Here is an 18,158-nt window from a genome sequence, read left to right as displayed (position 1 = left end):
GCAGATTATACATTTTTCAAATTATTCAGCCAAAAAGATGGAAAATAAATAAACTAGGCTACAATAGGCTACTCACCCATTGCGTTTCGTCTCTTTGCTGCGGTTGATTGACAGGTGACTTCCTGATTTTATACTGCAGCGCGGCCGTCGCGCCGCCTCCTGTTGGTACTAGGGGCGGCTTTTGACGCGCGTAAAATGCGCGCCGCGGCGCCGGTGTATTTAGGCCTTAACCCTCTAATCGAGCTTCGTAGTACTGGCCCCAGGTCTGTTCCTCCCTCCCCTCTGTATTTACAATAAATACAGAGGGGAGGGGGGAGCAGGTCTGCTCCCCCCTCCTCTCTGTATTTACAATAAATACAGAGGGGAGGGGGGAGCAGACCTGCTCCCCCCTCCCCTCTGTATTTCTTGTCAAATAAGTTACTGCTCATGAACCCAGAGCACTCACACACGCAGACCCTCTTACAGAGTGAACCTTGTCTTCTCCTGTGTTCTCTGTTATTTGTGTTGAGGAAATACACAAAAAGCTTTTTTTCATCGGAAGCTGCAGGTTGGTTCCTTGTTTTGTTTTTTCATCAAGCTCTTGATACAACGAAAGATCACCACCGACTGACGGGATGGGGTTTGGCGCACCAGGGTTCGCCACATCTGCGAGCGGTGGCCCCATTCGCCTTCTGTTCGACAGTTTTGCTCAATTCTGCCACAACTTCACTGAGGGGAATAGCGGCTCAGGAAATGGAGCTCAATCTAACAAACCTAAATCTGAAGAACAAGCAGCAAAAAGTGAAAAAGTAAGAGATACGGATTCATCTGAATTGGAAGGAACATTCGACGTGGGAGCCAGTGGAATGTATAAAGAGTAAGTTATTATGTTGCTCAAATCCAATGATGCAACGTCAGATAATGCTTTACAGACAACAGAATTTTTTAGGTCCATCTTTTATCATTTTCAATATAAAGGATGTTCCAGCAACATCAGAATTAAGGATGTCCTTCATTTCCTATCAAATTCTGCCGATGCATTATTATAGCCACTTAAATGTGTAGTAAAACAAATGAACCACGCTTAATCTTTAGTGACTAACTATAAAACGTAACATCAAATCTTAAAAAGCATTAAATTCTTCAAATCACATTGTAATTTTGTAATTCAACAAATACATAAATATATAACGGCTAGAAATTCCTGCGTAACTACTCAACCTACATCTACCAGAGCTATTATAGAGAGAGCAATACCAAGTGAGACACAGGCCTTTAAAAACTGTAAGGCTGTGGACACTGAGCGAGACAGCCAGTGTGAATCGGGGGGGGGGGGGGGGGGGGGGGGGCTAGTCGGGGCCGGGAGGGGGACACATTGGTGATGTCATGAACATGAGGATACTACCTAAATCTGATAAAAAAAAGTTAGTTTTTTACCCAAAAGGTTCAAGATTTAATCAACCAATATTGCCACAAAAAGTGGATCTTCTTATCCACCGTCAGAAATTACAACAATAGTAAAATCTAAAGTGCAATTACCTTGTCGTATATAATTTTATGGAAACTCCCCATTGACTCTCAATCACTTCTCAATGTTGCCCAGACCTTGATATCTTATTGTAACCTATATAATAATACAGAACTCATGGACGTAATTATAAGTTGTTTGCTCGGGAATATGTCACTTAAAACTGATTAGACAGATTAGATTGGAAACTGCCACACTTGAATCTTGACACACTATCAATCTAATTGGGAAGATGTGGGACCCTGCAATCGCGCCAGAAAAATGTGTCCCAATATGTTTTGGTAAAGCAGATGTTCTGTGCTTTCAGTGTCCTCAAGAACCACAGGCCATTCTCCAGGGGCCCTGGGAACCCTGGGCACAAGGGGGTAGTTGAAGCGGATCACATGCCACCCAAGGACTCCCTGAAGAAAGCGGCAGAAGAGCCTTTGATTTGGATATTGGGAGAAAGCGAAAAATTTGAGGGGCTTTTGAAAATGTTGCAGAAGAAGGATCCAATCGGGAGGGATCTCTTCACCCTACAGGTCCTCACGGGCCAACACAGGACGGCTCTGACAACCGGCAACAGTAGAGAGTCTGTGGCCGTCAGGTACTCTCTTTCCTTCCTGCTTCCTTCCAATAGTTTTAGATCACCCACCGATCCTCTTCAGATCTACATTAAACACACACACACTCACATCCAACACCCAAACCATACAAAGATAAAACAATCAGGTTATTACATTGCTGTGTTACAAAAAACGAATACGGCAATTAACAACAAGAGGGTGAATTTCCCGATGTAGTACTAATGAGACAGAGGCAGTAAAAACCAAAACAGTATTTTTCCATGGAATCACACGTGTAGAAAAAGAGCCCAAAAACAGAACCAAACAAAGGATTGCCCTGCCACTGTCCCTGCTATCAGGCTTAATGTTAAAGCTGTTAGTTCCAGATGTTTATGGCCCAACACATGCACAAGGGCCGAACTCCACAGTTCACCCCCAACCACGCCACACCCATTTCTGCATCCGACCATGAAAGCACATTGTGTGGTGTGCTCATGAACCCCTAGCTGCGGCTATTTCCTATTTCTCAATCATATTCAAAGCAGTAGTAGTCAACATAGGTCATGCCGGCTCATACATCTCTATTTACAACCATGGTTGCTGGGGTTTCTTTCATCAAAAACCTTTGGACTGTTGAGAGAATGTTTCCAATGTGCCCTCACCCTGCATGTATTCTGTCCACAGGGCTGTTCTCGCACATACATTTGCCACAGGACAAGTGGTGTCAGCGCTGAAGCAAACATTTTTGGTCAGCCACACAATTTCTTCCATGGAATTAAGAGAACAAGCAGGTTTGTATTAACTACTTGACTACTGTCTACAGCTGCAGCTGTTTTGCCTAATTCATATGTGTGCATTTGTTACAGGAATTCAGAGGGATCGCCCGGAAGAAAGATTTGGAAGGGATAGAACGATGAGAATCTACAGAGATGGCTTTCTGGAAATGATCAATTTTTTCTTCGATAGAGAGATCATCAATTTCGAAGAGCTGTCTGAACTGTGGGACTATATCACAGATCATTATGGCGTAGATGGCGACTTTGACAGACATTCCGATGAATACGATCTTCTCATTGAAGCCATTAGAAAATCAAAAAAATAGTGGTCTTTCTCGAATTTAGCTTTGGAACTTATCGGTTGTTGACCAGAAAAGATTGTTAGTTGCCATCAAAGTATAATGATAATTGCTTTTTAACAAACTGAAGATGTGTGTGTGACAATGACAAAGGTAGCCTACTTTAATCTAAAAATGTAAACATTTTCACCATGAAGTCTAAAAGGAAGCTTGCATGGCCCTTTCCTTTATTGTATCTTTGTGCAATCCTACAAGTTAAATGATGTGTTAAATCTGCGATGGCATTTCACCGCTTTCAACTACTTGGCAAGTTATAAGCCTTAGCTATATTTATTTAGTATATGCTTACACGTGAACCTCCTAAGATGGCGCAATTTGATTGGTTTGCTACCTTGGGATATTGGGCAATATCCCATGATTGAGATCTCAAACGTGAGATATTGTTTTCATCGCAAAATGTCCGTCTCGTCACGCTAATAAAAACAAATAAATCCTGGCAAAATGTGTTATCTTGTTTATTCACTATTTGCACTATTCACTTCTCCACTGGCGATTAATTGTTAAATATTCAGAGCGATATTTTACACCAGAATCTGTTCACGGTAGTATTAATAAATACTACCATGAACGGATTCTGGTGTCTGTTATGTTTCTAAATCAAGCCCAAGCCCTCCTGGTGTAGACCAGGACAGAGTTATCAGGGACACCAACTGGAGGCTGTTCCCAGTTGGACTGGCACTGGAAGCTACTGGTGAGGCTCCGACACCAAACACTGGATGGAGAGGAGCTTTCTCTATGGAATGCTCCTTAGAGAAAGCTCCTCTCCATCTCCATACAGTAGTCCATGTAGCTGAGCTTTGTGTGGCTAACTATCCATTGTCTTCATCAGCATGGTTCACAGTCACACTATGATGGGCCACACCTGTAATCGGTAAGCACCAGTCTAATCTTGTTAAAAATGGGGCTAAAAAATATTTTTTAACGTATTTGTCTTGCCCTCTTATCTGGGAATTTCAATTTGAGATATTAAAAATGATGGTTATGACATTTTTATCATTCAAAATGTAGGGTTTGCATCTTTGCAATTTACATTACAGGTACATCTTTTAATAGGAGTAGATACACAGAGATTCAGTAATGCAATACTTCACGTTCTTCTTTAGCAGCTGTCAGGAGTCAAAAGGGGATGACACGTCACTTGAAAAGTATTGATTGATCAGTGGCACAGTTGATCAATAAAGAGGGATGTCGACACATGCTGATGCTGTAAAGGGGATATAACCAACTAGATTATGTCAATTTTATATCTTGTCCTACATCATTTTATGGAAAATCCCCATTGACTCTCAATCACTTCTACATTGCCTTTCCTCAGATGTGCCCCAGACCTCAATATCTTATTGTAACATATAATAGTACAGAACTCAAGGACGTAATTTTAGGTTGTTTGATCGGGCATACGTCAATTCAGACAAGGGACATATTCCCGACCACATGAACTAGCAGAACGACCTAATTAGGTCCTTCTGTTAGTTTACCTGGTTCAACCAGGTAAACTGGTTGAACCAAATGGGTGATCGCCCACCCATTTGTTTCCCAGATTATGAGAAACAAAGCAGGTTTGTATTATCTACTTGGTGACTATCTAATGCTGCAGCTGTTTTGCCTAATGCATATGTGTGCATTTGTTACAGGAATACGGAGAAGTCCCCCAAAAGAAAGAAGCAAATTTTCATGGGATAGAACGATGCATTTCTATAGTTTGGTGCAGTTATATATTATGAAATACATGGCAATACAGATATGTATATTCATTGAATTCAGTCCATAGCCAGTTGTGGCTAACTATCCATTTTCTTCATCAGCATGATTCACAGTCACACTATGATTGGCCACACCTGTAATCAGTAAGCACCAGTCTAATCTTGTTAAAAATGGGGCTAAAAAATATTTTTTTACGTATTTGTCTTGCCCTCTTATCTGGGAATTTCAATTTGAGATATTAAAAATGATGGTTATGACAAATTTATCATTCAAAATGTAGGGTTTGCATCTTTGCAATTTACATTACAGGTACATCTTTTAATAGGAGTAGATACACAGAGATTCAGTAATGCAATACTTCACGTTCTTCTTTAGCAGCTGTCAGAAGTCAAAAGGGGATGACGCGTCACTTGAAAAGTATTGATTGATCAGTGGCACAGTTGATCAATAAAGAGGGAGTTCCTAACACATGTCGACACATGCTGATGCTGTCAAGGGGACATAACCAACTAAATTATGTCCATCTTATACCTTGTCCCACATCATTTTATGGAAAATCCCCATTGACTCTCAATCACTTCTACATTGCCTTTCCTCAGATGTGCCCCAGACCTTAATATCTTATTGTAACATATAATAGTACAGAACTCAAGGACGTAATTTTAGGTTGTTTGATCGGGCATACGTCAATTCAGACAAGGGCCATATTCCCGACCACATGAACTAGCAGAACGACCTAATTAGGTCCTTCTGTTAGTTTACCTGGTTCAACCAGGTAAACTAACAGAAGGACCTAATTAGGTCGTACAATCAGGTACAACCAGTACAACCAGGCTGGTTGTACAGATTAGGTTGGAAACTGCCACACTTGAATCTTGACACATATCTAATCAGGCAGATGTGGGACCCTGCAATCCACAATGCGCCAGAAGGAAATTGTCACAATATGTTTTGGTAAACCAGATATTCTGTGCTTTCAGTGTCAGAGACCACAGGTACTTCTCCAAGGCCAAAGGTGGGGACAAGGGTTACGTTGAAGCGGACCACATCCCACCACCTGGACTCCCTGAGGAGGGCTGCACAAGAGCCAAAATGTCATGAACTGGAGGCAATAAATGGTGCCCTTATTGATATGGTGGAGAGCCTGAAGCAAGATCTGCGGGGGAAGAATCTCTTCACCCTACAGGTCGCCGCGCACCACCACGGGGCCGCTCTGTCCACCGGCAACAGTAGAGAGTCTCAGGCTGTCAGGTACTCTCTCCCTCCCTGCTTCCTTCCAATAGTTTAAGATCACCCACCGATCCTCTTCAGATCATCATCACCCATTCACAGGCAACACCCAAACCTAGATAGGGATTCAGTAATGTAAAACTGCTGATGCTGTTAAGGGGATATAACCAACTAGATTATGTAATTCTTCTACATACTGTTCCAACTCATCCCATGTAGCCTAACCAAGAGTGTGACACTGATGCAGTAAGGTCAATACCATTAGTTACAACATTTGTAAACATTAGTTTGCAAATGTACTTTGTAAACATCTAATTTGCTAGAATTTGACAACGCTAGCGAGCAAGGGTCAATTAGAAAGATCACAATAGGGCTTTCTAGAATGGAACCTTCTTTGGAACCTGTTAAGAGCAATTTATAAATATGCCCTCAGTTGTTATATATAGATAGATTGTGTCTATTCTGTACCCAAGTCCACAAAAGGGATACAGTATAATTATTGCAACACTGTGGAACACTATAGGACGCAGACTTGCGTCATATGTAAATGAAGGTGCGTTCACCTGATGCACATGTTCAAGATTTTTAACGGTGTTCTAAGTGAGCTCAGCTGAGCAAAAGATGTTTACGTGGTAATGAGAAGAATAAACCATGCCCAAGGGTTTGAGTTAATCGTCTCCCTCCCAACTATTTATCTTCCAGTGCAACGTATGAGGAAGCTGCCATCCTTAACGTCAGCAGAACATTTTTTGTTTGATAAAAAAAGTTGTATGAAATTTGTATCTATACGTTTCTTCACTCAGTGAACAACCAGTTGTTTTTGCTTCTTTTATCTCTTCTTGGACCGCCTTGATACCAAATATTTGCAGGAGGAAGGAACAGAGCGGGTTGCGATAATGCTCCAGTCCGCTCCCCCCTCCCCTCTGCATTTACAACAAATTCAGAGGGGAGGGGGGAGCAGACCTGCTCTGATGATGGCTGTACACAGTCAGTGACTGACTGCTCATATGAACCCAGAGCACTCACATGCAGACACTCTTACAGAGTGGACCTCGTCTTCTTCTGTGTTCTCTGTTATTAGTGCTGAGGAAATACACAAATACCAAAAGCGTATATTTTCAACGAAAGCTTCGGGGTTGTTTCTTTGGTTTTCTTTCATCAAGTGGTAAGCTCTTTGACGCAACGAAAGACCACCACCAACTGACGGGATGGCGTTTTGCAAGGTTATCACGGTCACCAGTTATCTTCTATTGGTATCCTACGGGATAGGGCTGGCTCAGAAGCATACAATACCTGAGTGCAAACCTTCACTTAAAGAACAGCAAGAAGCAGGAGATATTGATTCATCTGATGTGGAAGATTATCTCAAGCTGGCAACCTATGGAATGTATGAATCGTAAGTAATACTATGTAAGTAATACTATGTCATGAACATGCTTGAGGAAATTACCTAAATCTGAACAATTTAAATTGTACCCAAAAGGATCAAGATTTAATTAACATAATGCCACAAAAAGTGGATCTTCTTATCCATCGTCAGAAATTATAATGATGGCAAAATCTAAAGTTTAATAACCTTGTCCAATATCATTTTATGGAAACTCCCCATTGACTCTCAATCACTTCTACACTGACTTTCCTCAGATGTGCCCCAGACCTTAATATCTTATTGTAACATATATAATAGTACAGAACTCATCAACGTAATTTTAGGTTGCTTGGTCGGGAATATGACACTTAAGATAATATTCCCGACGACCACGTGAACTAGCAGAACGATCTAATTAGGTCCTTTTGTTAGTTTACCTGGTTGTACAGATTAGGTTGGGAACTGCCACACTTGAATCTTGACACGTATCTATCAGGCAGACGTGGGACCCTGGCTGCAATCCACTAACCACAAGAAAACTGTGTCACAATATGTTTTGGTAAACAAGATGTTCTGTGCTTTCAGTGTAATCAAGAACAGGGCCTTCTCCAAGGGCAAAGGGAACCCTGGGCACAAGGGTTACGTTCAAGCGGACCACATCCCACCCATTGACTCCCTGAAGAAGGCTGAGTTGGGGGGGCTGAAAATTATAAATCCGGCCCTTTATGATATGGTGATGAGCCTGGAGAAGGATCCAGAGGGGATGAAACTCTTCACCCTACAGGTCGCCACGCACCACCACAGGGCCGCTCTGTCCACCGGCAGAAGTAAAGAGTCTGAGGCTGTCAGGTACTCTCTCCCTCCCTGCTTCCTTCCAATAGTTTAAGATCACCCACCGATCCTCTTCAGATCATCATCACCCATTCACAGGCAACACCCAAGCCATAAAAAGTTAAAACAATCAGGTTATTACACAGCTGTGTTACAAAAAACGTTTATGGCAATTAACAACGAGAGGGTGCATATCCCAATGTAGCGCTAATGAGACAGAGGCAGTAAAAAACAAAACAGTATTTTAACATGGAATCACACGTGTAGAAAAAGACCCCAAAAACAGAACCAAACAAAAGACTGCCCTGCCACTGTCCCTGCTACCAGGCTTAATGTTAAAGATGTTAGTTACAGATGTTTGTGGCCCAACACATGCAGAAGCCAAAAGGGCCGACTCCACAGCACACCCCCAACCAAGCCACACCCAATTCTGCATCCGACCATGACAGCACATTGTGTGGTGTGCTCATGAACCCCTAGCCGTGGCTATTTCCTGTTTCTCAATCATATTCAAAGCAGTAGTCAACATAGGTCATGCAGGGTCGTACATCTCCATTCACAACCATGGTTGCTGGGGTTTATTTCATCCAAAACCTTTGCACTGTTGAGAGAGCGTTTCCAATGCGCCCTGACCCTGCACGCATTCTGTCCACAGGGCTGTTCTTACATGTAAAATTGCAAGAGGAGAAGTAGTGCCAATGTTGAAGCAAGCCATGATGATCGCCCACCCATTTGTTTCCCAGAGTATGAGAGGTAAAGCAGGTTTGTAGTAACTACTTGGTGACTATCCAATGCTGTATATGTTTTGCCTAATTCATATGTGTGCATTTGTTACAGGAATACAGAGAAGTTTCCCAGGAGAAAAATGCTCACTTTCAGATGATAGAACGACGAAGATCTACGAAAAGGGCTTTCTGGGATTGATCAATTTTAACTACGAAGCAAAGGTCATCACTGCGGAAGAGAGGGATAAACTGAAGGATTATGTCAGTCAACATTATGCCCTAGGTGGAAACTTTGACAAAGATTCCATAGAATACCAAGAGATCCTTGAAACTGTGAAAAGATCACTACAGAGACGAAAAGGGATTAAAAGAAACAAAAATAAACAGGGTGGGTGTTTCCATGTTTAAAAGGCATGCAGGGTTTCGTAAAGCATACTCAAACAATATTATCTCAGTAGCCAGGGAGCATACTATTGCCGCTTTTCCACTGCATGGTACCAGCTCGACACGACTCGACTCAGCTCGCATTTTTTGCGTTTCCACCGCGGTACCATGGTATCCGGTACCTGAAGTGGCTGCTTTTTCTAGTACCTACTCGCTCTAGGTTCCAAGCGAGCTGAGCCGATGCTAAAAGGTGACGTCGGCAGACGGCCGGCGACTGATTGGCCAGAGAGTGTGACGAAGTCACGAGAGCGACATGGCAACCATGCTGGTAACATCCATAGCAGCGCCGCAGCCAACATGTTCCACTTCTCCAACTTCTTCAACATGCCAGCTAATAATAGTAATGTGATCGATGTCCTCCATTGTTGTTATGTGGGTTCTGTCCATGTGTGGGTTGCGTATGTGTTGTTTGCGTCGCGTACACAAATACGTCACTGCCCTTTCGCGCAGCCGACCCCGCCCACGTCCAGGAGGTACTTTTTGCGGTGGAAAAGCACCCGTGCTGCTACCGTGTCGAGTCGTGTCGAGTCGAGCTACATGTGCTCGACATGTAGCTTACCTGAGCATCCAATATTTTTATTATATTGTTATAATATTATCTATCTCTAACAAAATCATTTCCGGAATCACTTCTCAAGTTTGAATTTGCACCTTATTTACTTTGCGCGTTGTTTACTTAGCACATTAAAGCGGGGAGCGGGGCTCCGGCAGGTGACAATTGCGGGCAACAATCCCTTTCTCCTCCATGTCGCAGTTCATGTAGGCCTACTTCAGGGAGTCAAAGCCAAAGTTCCTTTCCCCCAATTCCTTCTCAACAATGGCTGAGATAACCCCCACTACGAGTATGAGAATATGAGAACTTTGAATGCTCGAGGGGACTCCATAGTTACGGAGCCGGATTAAGGAGTCGGAGTAGTATAATTTGACATTTTAATACAGTTCAGCAAGAAAGGCCACGAAGAAGAAGGGGGCGTTCCAGTCAGCGTAAACGAGAACCCCAACCACACGAGAATGCCCATTTGTGTCTGCAGTGGGATGATATTTACCGAGATGGCTTTCTCGGATTGTTTATGTACGAAAGAGGGGTCATCACTAGGAAAGAGATGCTTGAGCTGAAGGATTATGTCTTAAACCATGGCTACTTGGAAATTAATTCCAGTGAATACCAAGGGATCCTTGAAACCGTGAAAAGATCACAATAGAGGGGCTTTCTCGAATATAGCTTTGGAACTTATCTGTTGTTGTCCAGAAAAGATTGTTAGCTGCCATGAAAGTAGGCTATAATGATTATTGATTAGCTTCTTAACAAACTGAAGATTTGTGTGCGACAAAAATAGCCTACTATAATCTAAAAATGTAAAAATGTTCACCATCAAATCTAAAAGGAACCTGGTTGGCCCTTTCCTGTATTGTTTATTTGTGCAATCCTTCAAATTACATTATGTGTTAAATCTGCAATGGCATTTCACCGCTTTCAACTACTTGGCATGCTATTACCTAAAATAAATACTACCATGAACAGATCCTGGTGTCTGTTGTGTTTCTAAATCAAATCCTCCTGGTGTAGACCAGGACAGAGTTATTAAGCTACTGGTGAGGCTCCGACACCAAACACTGGATGGAGAGGAGCTTTCTCCATGGAATGTGGATACTATACAGTAGTCCATGTAGCTGAGCTTTGTGGCTAATTATCCATTTTCTTCATCAGCATGTTTCACAGTCACACTATGATTGGCCACACCTGTAATCAGTAAGCACCAGTCTGATCTTGTTAAAAATGGGGCAAAAAAATATTTTTAAATGTATGTCTAGCCCTCTTATCTGGGAATTTCAATTTGAGATTTAAAAAATGATGGTTATGACATTTTCATTATTCAAAATGTAGGGTTTGCATCTTTGCAAATTACATTACAGGTACATCTTTTAATAGGAGTAGCTATATAGAGATTCAGTAAAGCAATACTTTGCGTACTTCTTTAGCAGCTGTCAGAAGTCAAAAGGGTTGTTTGCACACGTCCACACATGCTGATGCTGTTAAGGGGATATAACCAACAACATTATGTACATCTTCTACACACGGTTCCAACTCATCCCATGTAGCCTAACCGAGAGAGCAACACTAATACAATTCTGTCCATAGCATTAGTTACAACATTAGTAAACACTAGTTTGATTTTGATTGGACCCCTCTAGCTGGTATGTGACAATGCTGGCCAGCAAGGGTCAATGATCTAACACGACAATCAATCACCAACGTCAGAGTGAGCGACACACACAATCACACGCATACACGCACACATACACACACACACACACACACACACACACACACACACACACACACACACACACACACACACACACACACACACACACACACACACACACACACACACCCACACTTTCAACCGAGCCGGTCTCAGGGCGTGCGCTGGAAGTCCCGCTTCCCGCCCACTAGGAACGCACCAGGATTTGCGTATACCCACTTAAAAATGTGCAAGGGGATACGTATCAATCGTCTTGTGACAGATCTTTCACTTCTGTGTTTATTTTTCGCAAATACCGGTTGGGTATACCTGCAATCAAATACTTTTAGCAGGGGAAGTTATCTCCTACATTCACCATTCATAAAATTCCCCCTGCGCGCTCTGCCCTGTCTCTGTTACGAAGCGCGAAGCTGCCCCTGCATCTCTGCACGTTAGTTGGCGGGCCGAGCCCCTCCTTCTCGCGCTGTGATTAGCAACCCACACAGATTGAAAGTTAAACGTGGGAACAATTGGCATAACAGTTAAAACAACTGGATAAGTTGGGCCATAAACATCTGGAACTAACAGCTTTAACATTAAGCCTGGTAGCAGGGACAGTGGCAGGGCAATCTTTTGTTTGGTTCTGTTTTTGGGCTCTTTTTCTACATTTTTTTTTTTTGTCCTTGGGTGGCATGTGATCCGCTTCAACTACCCCCTTGTGCCCAGGGTTCCCTGGGCCCCTGGAGAATTCCCTGTAGTTCTTGACGACACTGAAAGCACAGAACATTTGCTTTACCAAAACATATTGGGACACATTTTTCTGGCGCGATTGCAGGGTCCCACATCTGCCTTATTAGATTGATAGTGTGTCAAGATTCACGTGTTGCAGTTTCCAATCTAATCTGTCTAATCTGTTTTAAGTGAGGTACTCTCAATTTTAGGTACTCTCTCCCTCAGGTACTCTCAGGTACTCTCTCCCTCAGGTACTCTCTCCCTCCCTGCTTCCTTCCAATAGTTTAAGATCACCCACCGATCCTCTTCAGATCATCATCACCCATTCACAGGCAACACCCAAGCCATAAAAAGTTAAAACAATCAGGTTATTACACAGCTGTGTTACAAAAAACGTTTATGGCAATTAACAACGAGAGGGTGCATATCCCAATGTAGCGCTAATGAGACAGAGGCAGTAAAAAACAAAACAGTATTTTAACATGGAATCACACGTGTAGAAAAAGACCCCAAAAACAGAACCAAACAAAAGACTGCCCTGCCACTGTCCCTGCTACCAGGCTTAATGTTAAAGATGTTAGTTACAGATGTTTGTGGCCCAACACATGCAGAAGCCAAAAGGGCCGACTCCACAGCACACCCCCAACCAAGCCACACCCAATTCTGCATCCGACCATGACAGCACATTGTGTGGTGTGCTCATGAACCCCTAGCCGTGGCTATTTCCTGTTTCTCAATCATATTCAAAGCAGTAGTCAACATAGGTCATGCAGGGTCGTACATCTCCATTCACAACCATGGTTGCTGGGGTTTATTTCATCCAAAACCTTTGCACTGTTGAGAGAGCGTTTCCAATGCGCCCTGACCCTGCACGCATTCTGTCCACAGGGCTGTTCTTACATGTAAAATTGCAAGAGGAGAAGTAGTGCCAATGTTGAAGCAAGCCATGATGATCGCCCACCCATTTGTTTCCCAGAGTATGAGAGGTAAAGCAGGTTTGTAGTAACTACTTGGTGACTATCCAATGCTGTATATGTTTTGCCTAATTCATATGTGTGCATTTGTTACAGGAATACAGAGAAGTTTCCCAGGAGAAAAATGCTCACTTTCAGATGATAGAACGACGAAGATCTACGAAAAGGGCTTTCTGGGATTGATCAATTTTAACTACGAAGCAAAGGTCATCACTGCGGAAGAGAGGGATAAACTGAAGGATTATGTCAGTCAACATTATGCCCTAGGTGGAAACTTTGACAAAGATTCCATAGAATACCAAGAGATCCTTGAAACTGTGAAAAGATCACTACAGAGACGAAAAGGGATTAAAAGAAACAAAAATAAACAGGGTGGGTGTTTCCATGTTTAAAAGGCATGCAGGGTTTCGTAAAGCATACTCAAACAATATTATCTCAGTAGCCAGGGAGCATACTATTGCCGCTTTTCCACTGCATGGTACCAGCTCGACACGACTCGACTCAGCTCGCATTTTTTGCGTTTCCACCGCGGTACCATGGTATCCGGTACCTGAAGTGGCTGCTTTTTCTAGTACCTACTCGCTCTAGGTTCCAAGCGAGCTGAGCCGATGCTAAAAGGTGACGTCGGCAGACGGCCGGCGACTGATTGGCCAGAGAGTGTGACGAAGTCACGAGAGCGACATGGCAACCATGCTGGTAACATCCATAGCAGCGCCGCAGCCAACATGTTCCACTTCTCCAACTTCTTCAACATGCCAGCTAATAATAGTAATGTGATCGATGTCCTCCATTGTTGTTATGTGGGTTCTGTCCATGTGTGGGTTGCGTATGTGTTGTTTGCGTCGCGTACACAAATACGTCACTGCCCTTTCGCGCAGCCGACCCCGCCCACGTCCAGGAGGTACTTTTTGCGGTGGAAAAGCACCCGTGCTGCTACCGTGTCGAGTCGTGTCGAGTCGAGCTACATGTGCTCGACATGTAGCTTACCTGAGCATCCAATATTTTTATTATATTGTTATAATATTATCTATCTCTAACAAAATCATTTCCGGAATCACTTCTCAAGTTTGAATTTGCACCTTATTTACTTTGCGCGTTGTTTACTTAGCACATTAAAGCGGGGAGCGGGGCTCCGGCAGGTGACAATTGCGGGCAACAATCCCTTTCTCCTCCATGTCGCAGTTCATGTAGGCCTACTTCAGGGAGTCAAAGCCAAAGTTCCTTTCCCCCAATTCCTTCTCAACAATGGCTGAGATAACCCCCACTACGAGTATGAGAATATGAGAACTTTGAATGCTCGAGGGGACTCCATAGTTACGGAGCCGGATTAAGGAGTCGGAGTAGTATAATTTGACATTTTAATACAGTTCAGCAAGAAAGGCCACGAAGAAGAAGGGGGCGTTCCAGTCAGCGTAAACGAGAACCCCAACCACACGAGAATGCCCATTTGTGTCTGCAGTGGGATGATATTTACCGAGATGGCTTTCTCGGATTGTTTATGTACGAAAGAGGGGTCATCACTAGGAAAGAGATGCTTGAGCTGAAGGATTATGTCTTAAACCATGGCTACTTGGAAATTAATTCCAGTGAATACCAAGGGATCCTTGAAACCGTGAAAAGATCACAATAGAGGGGCTTTCTCGAATATAGCTTTGGAACTTATCTGTTGTTGTCCAGAAAAGATTGTTAGCTGCCATGAAAGTAGGCTATAATGATTATTGATTAGCTTCTTAACAAACTGAAGATTTGTGTGCGACAAAAATAGCCTACTATAATCTAAAAATGTTCACCATCAAATCTAAAAGGAACCTGGTTGGCCCTTTCCTGTATTGTTTATTTGTGCAATCCTTCAAATTACATTATGTGTTAAATCTGCAATGGCATTTCACCGCTTTCAACTACTTGGCATGCTATTACCTAAAATAAATACTACCATGAACAGATCCTGGTGTCTGTTGTGTTTCTAAATCAAATCCTCCTGGTGTAGACCAGGACAGAGTTATTAAGCTACTGGTGAGGCTCCGACACCAAACACTGGATGGAGAGGAGCTTTCTCCATGGAATGTGGATACTATACAGTAGTCCATGTAGCTGAGCTTTGTGGCTAATTATCCATTTTCTTCATCAGCATGTTTCACAGTCACACTATGATTGGCCACACCTGTAATCAGTAAGCACCAGTCTGATCTTGTTAAAAATGGGGCCAAAAAATATTTTTAAATGTATGTCTAGCCCTCTTATCTGGGAATTTCAATTTGAGATTTAAAAAATGATGGTTATGACATTTTCATTATTCAAAATGTAGTTTGCATCTTTGCAAATTACATTACAGGTACATCTTTTAATAGGAGTAGCTATATAGAGATTCAGTAAAGCAATACTTTGCGTACTTCTTTAGCAGCTGTCAGAAGTCAAAAGGGTTGTTTGCACACGTCCACACATGCTGATGCTGTTAAGGGGATATAACCAACAACATTATGTACATCTTCTACACACGGTTCCAACTCATCCCATGTAGCCTAACCGAGAGAGCAACACTAATACAATTCTGTCCATAGCATTAGTTACAACATTAGTAAACACTAGTTTGATTTTGATTGGACCCCTCTAGCTGGTATGTGACAATGCTGGCCAGCAAGGGTCAATGATCTAACACGACAATCAATCACCAACATCAGAGTGAGCGACACACACAATCACACGCACACACGCACACATACACACACACACACACACACACACACACACACACACACACACACACACACACACACACACACACACACACACACACACACACACACACACACACACACACACACACACACACACACACACACACTTTCAACCGAGCGGCGTCTCAGGGCGTGCGCTGGAAGTCCCGCTTCCCGCCCACTAGGAACGCACCAGGATTTGCGTATACCCACTTAAAAATGTGCAAGGGGATACGTATCAATCGTCTTGTGACAGATCTTTCACTTCTGTGTTTATTTTTCGCAAATACCGGTTGGGTATACCTGCAATCAAATACTTTTAGCAGGGGAAGTTATCTCCTACATTCACCATTCATAAAATTCCCCCTGCGCGCTCTGCCCTGTCTCTGTTACGAAGCGCGAAGCTGCCCCTGCATCTCTGCACGTTAGTTGGCGGGCCGAGCCCCTCCTTCTCGCGCTGTGATTAGCAACCCACACAGATTGAAAGTTAAACGTGGGAACAATTGGCATAACAGTTAAAACAACTGGATAAGTTGGGCCATAAACATCTGGAACTAACAGCTTTAACATTAAGCCTGGTAGCAGGGACAGTGGCAGGGCAATCTTTTGTTTGGTTCTGTTTTTGGGCTCTTTTTCTACATTTTTTTTTTCGTCCTTGGGTGGCATGTGATCCGCTTCAACTACCCCCTTGTGCCCAGGGTTCCCTGGGCCCCTGGAGAATTCCCTGTAGTTCTTGACGACACTGAAAGCACAGAACATTTGCTTTACCAAAACATATTGGGACACATTTTTCTGGCGCGATTGCAGGGTCCCACATCTGCCTTATTAGATTGATAGTGTGTCAAGATTCACGTGTTGCAGTTTCCAATCTAATCTGTCTAATCTGTTTTAAGTGACATATTCCCGAACAAACAACTTATAATTACGTCCATGAGTTCTGTAATATTATATATGTTACAATAAGATATTAAGGTCTGGGGCACATCTGAGGAAAGGCAGTGTAGAACTGATTGAGAGTCAATGGGTATTATCCGTAAAATGATACAGGACAAGGTAATTACAGTGCTTGTGAGTGCTCTGGGTTCATGAGCAGTATCTTATTTGACAATAAATACAGAGGGGAGGGAGGAGCAGACCTGCTCCCCCCTCCCCTCTGTATTTACAATAAATACTGAGGGGAGGGGGCAGCAGGGGCCTGTACGAAGCTCGATTAGAGGGTTAGCGAGGTATGTTGAGCTGAAAGCCTGGGTTAGCTGTACCACGAAAGTCGATCTCTTTAAGCGTCGCTGTATCACCATGGTGACTTATGCTCGCAAACAAACCTGGTCGGGAGCAGCTTTTCAGTTATGCTGCGTTTTAATATCCAACCGTCTCGGAGGTCCGAGGACGTTGCCTAGCGACACGCACAAACACGCCCCTTTTCCTCGGACGGCGAACTCGCCATCTCGGTTGAACTCAGTGGTGACCGAGCAAAATTCTGAGACAGAATTCAAGATGGCCCTGGGCTATTCCAATGTCTAATTTTGGCTGCTGGCGTGCAATTTCCTGTCCTTAACGTAAACATTAACCTATTCAGTAGGCCTTCCCCGACGTGAGTCAGACATAACAATCCTTTCCTTTCCTTCTCAAACTACGTTACAATTGCATGTTCATCAGCCAGATTGTCTGAATTTTCTCCCCGAACCCCCGTCTTAAAAGGACTCTAACTTCTGGGCTACAGCCCTGAATGTTTTCAATTGCTAGCGACCCCCCTAGTTTTACGACTTAAATCACCTACGTTGTGGTAGAAAATAACCGAATTCCGTCACTTCAACTAAACTAAGATAGCTTGAGGAATCGAGGAGTCCGGATCAAGTATGACAGAAGTCTTCATTGCTACCCGCGAACAAGCAACAACGAAGCCGAGTGAGGTTTGCAAAGACACTGCCGAATGATTCTCGTCCTGCTCCTTATATCTAACATAATACAAAGTCAGACTTACATAAAATGTTGATTTACATAA

The 18,158-nt window shown here is 43.1% G+C and overlaps 2 protein-coding genes and 1 long non-coding RNA gene across 3 annotated transcripts; all 3 read left to right on the top strand.

Annotated features, from left to right (window-relative positions):
• Positions 1-423: 423 nt before the first annotated feature.
• Positions 424-3,629, top strand: LOC132457678 (uncharacterized). The gene is made up of 4 exons (XM_060051963.1): positions 424-856; positions 1,815-2,093; positions 2,737-2,843; positions 2,919-3,629. Exons 1-4 carry the CDS (start codon positions 615-617, stop codon positions 3,152-3,154), a joined length of 864 nt encoding a protein of 287 aa, XP_059907946.1. The 5' UTR covers positions 424-614; the 3' UTR covers positions 3,155-3,629.
• A 3,420-nt stretch (positions 3,630-7,049) lies between these two features.
• On the top strand, positions 7,050-12,494 carry LOC132457879 (uncharacterized). The gene is made up of 5 exons (XM_060052256.1): positions 7,050-7,517; positions 8,076-8,339; positions 8,977-9,074; positions 9,159-9,434; positions 12,463-12,494. The coding sequence occupies exons 1-5, from the start codon at positions 7,330-7,332 to the stop codon at positions 12,492-12,494; spliced, it is 858 nt and encodes a 285-aa protein (XP_059908239.1). The 5' UTR covers positions 7,050-7,329.
• Positions 12,495-12,756: 262 nt separating this feature from the next.
• LOC132457677 (uncharacterized) lies at positions 12,757-13,589 on the top strand. The gene is made up of 2 exons (XR_009525742.1): positions 12,757-13,454; positions 13,539-13,589. It is a non-coding gene; the product is annotated as an uncharacterized LOC132457677 (long non-coding RNA).
• The last annotated feature ends 4,569 nt before the right edge of the window (positions 13,590-18,158 follow it).

Source organism: Gadus macrocephalus, chromosome 5, assembly GCF_031168955.1.
Source record: "Gadus macrocephalus chromosome 5, ASM3116895v1".
Lineage (NCBI taxonomy): Eukaryota > Metazoa > Chordata > Actinopteri > Gadiformes > Gadidae > Gadus > Gadus macrocephalus.
Note: the sequence above shows the minus strand (reverse complement) of the source record. Positions and strands in the feature narration are given on the sequence as shown.

What these genes read in the sequence shown, in the direction of transcription:
- LOC132457879 (XM_060052256.1), top strand. Translation starts at nt 7,330, where the DNA reads ATGGCGTTTTGCAAGGTTATCACGGTCACCAGTTATCTTCTATTGGTA. An exon ending in AAAGAGTCTGAGGCTGTCAG is followed by an intron (nt 8,340 to 8,976) that starts GTACTCTCTCCC and finishes TTCTGTCCACAG; the next exon opens with GGCTGTTCTTACATGTAAAA. An exon ending in TGTTTCCCAGAGTATGAGAG is followed by an intron (nt 9,075 to 9,158) that starts GTAAAGCAGGTT and finishes CATTTGTTACAG; the next exon opens with GAATACAGAGAAGTTTCCCA.
- LOC132457678 (XM_060051963.1), top strand. Translation starts at nt 615, where the DNA reads ATGGGGTTTGGCGCACCAGGGTTCGCCACATCTGCGAGCGGTGGCCCC. An exon ending in AGAGAGTCTGTGGCCGTCAG is followed by an intron (nt 2,094 to 2,736) that starts GTACTCTCTTTC and finishes TTCTGTCCACAG; the next exon opens with GGCTGTTCTCGCACATACAT. An exon ending in GGAATTAAGAGAACAAGCAG is followed by an intron (nt 2,844 to 2,918) that starts GTTTGTATTAAC and finishes CATTTGTTACAG; the next exon opens with GAATTCAGAGGGATCGCCCG.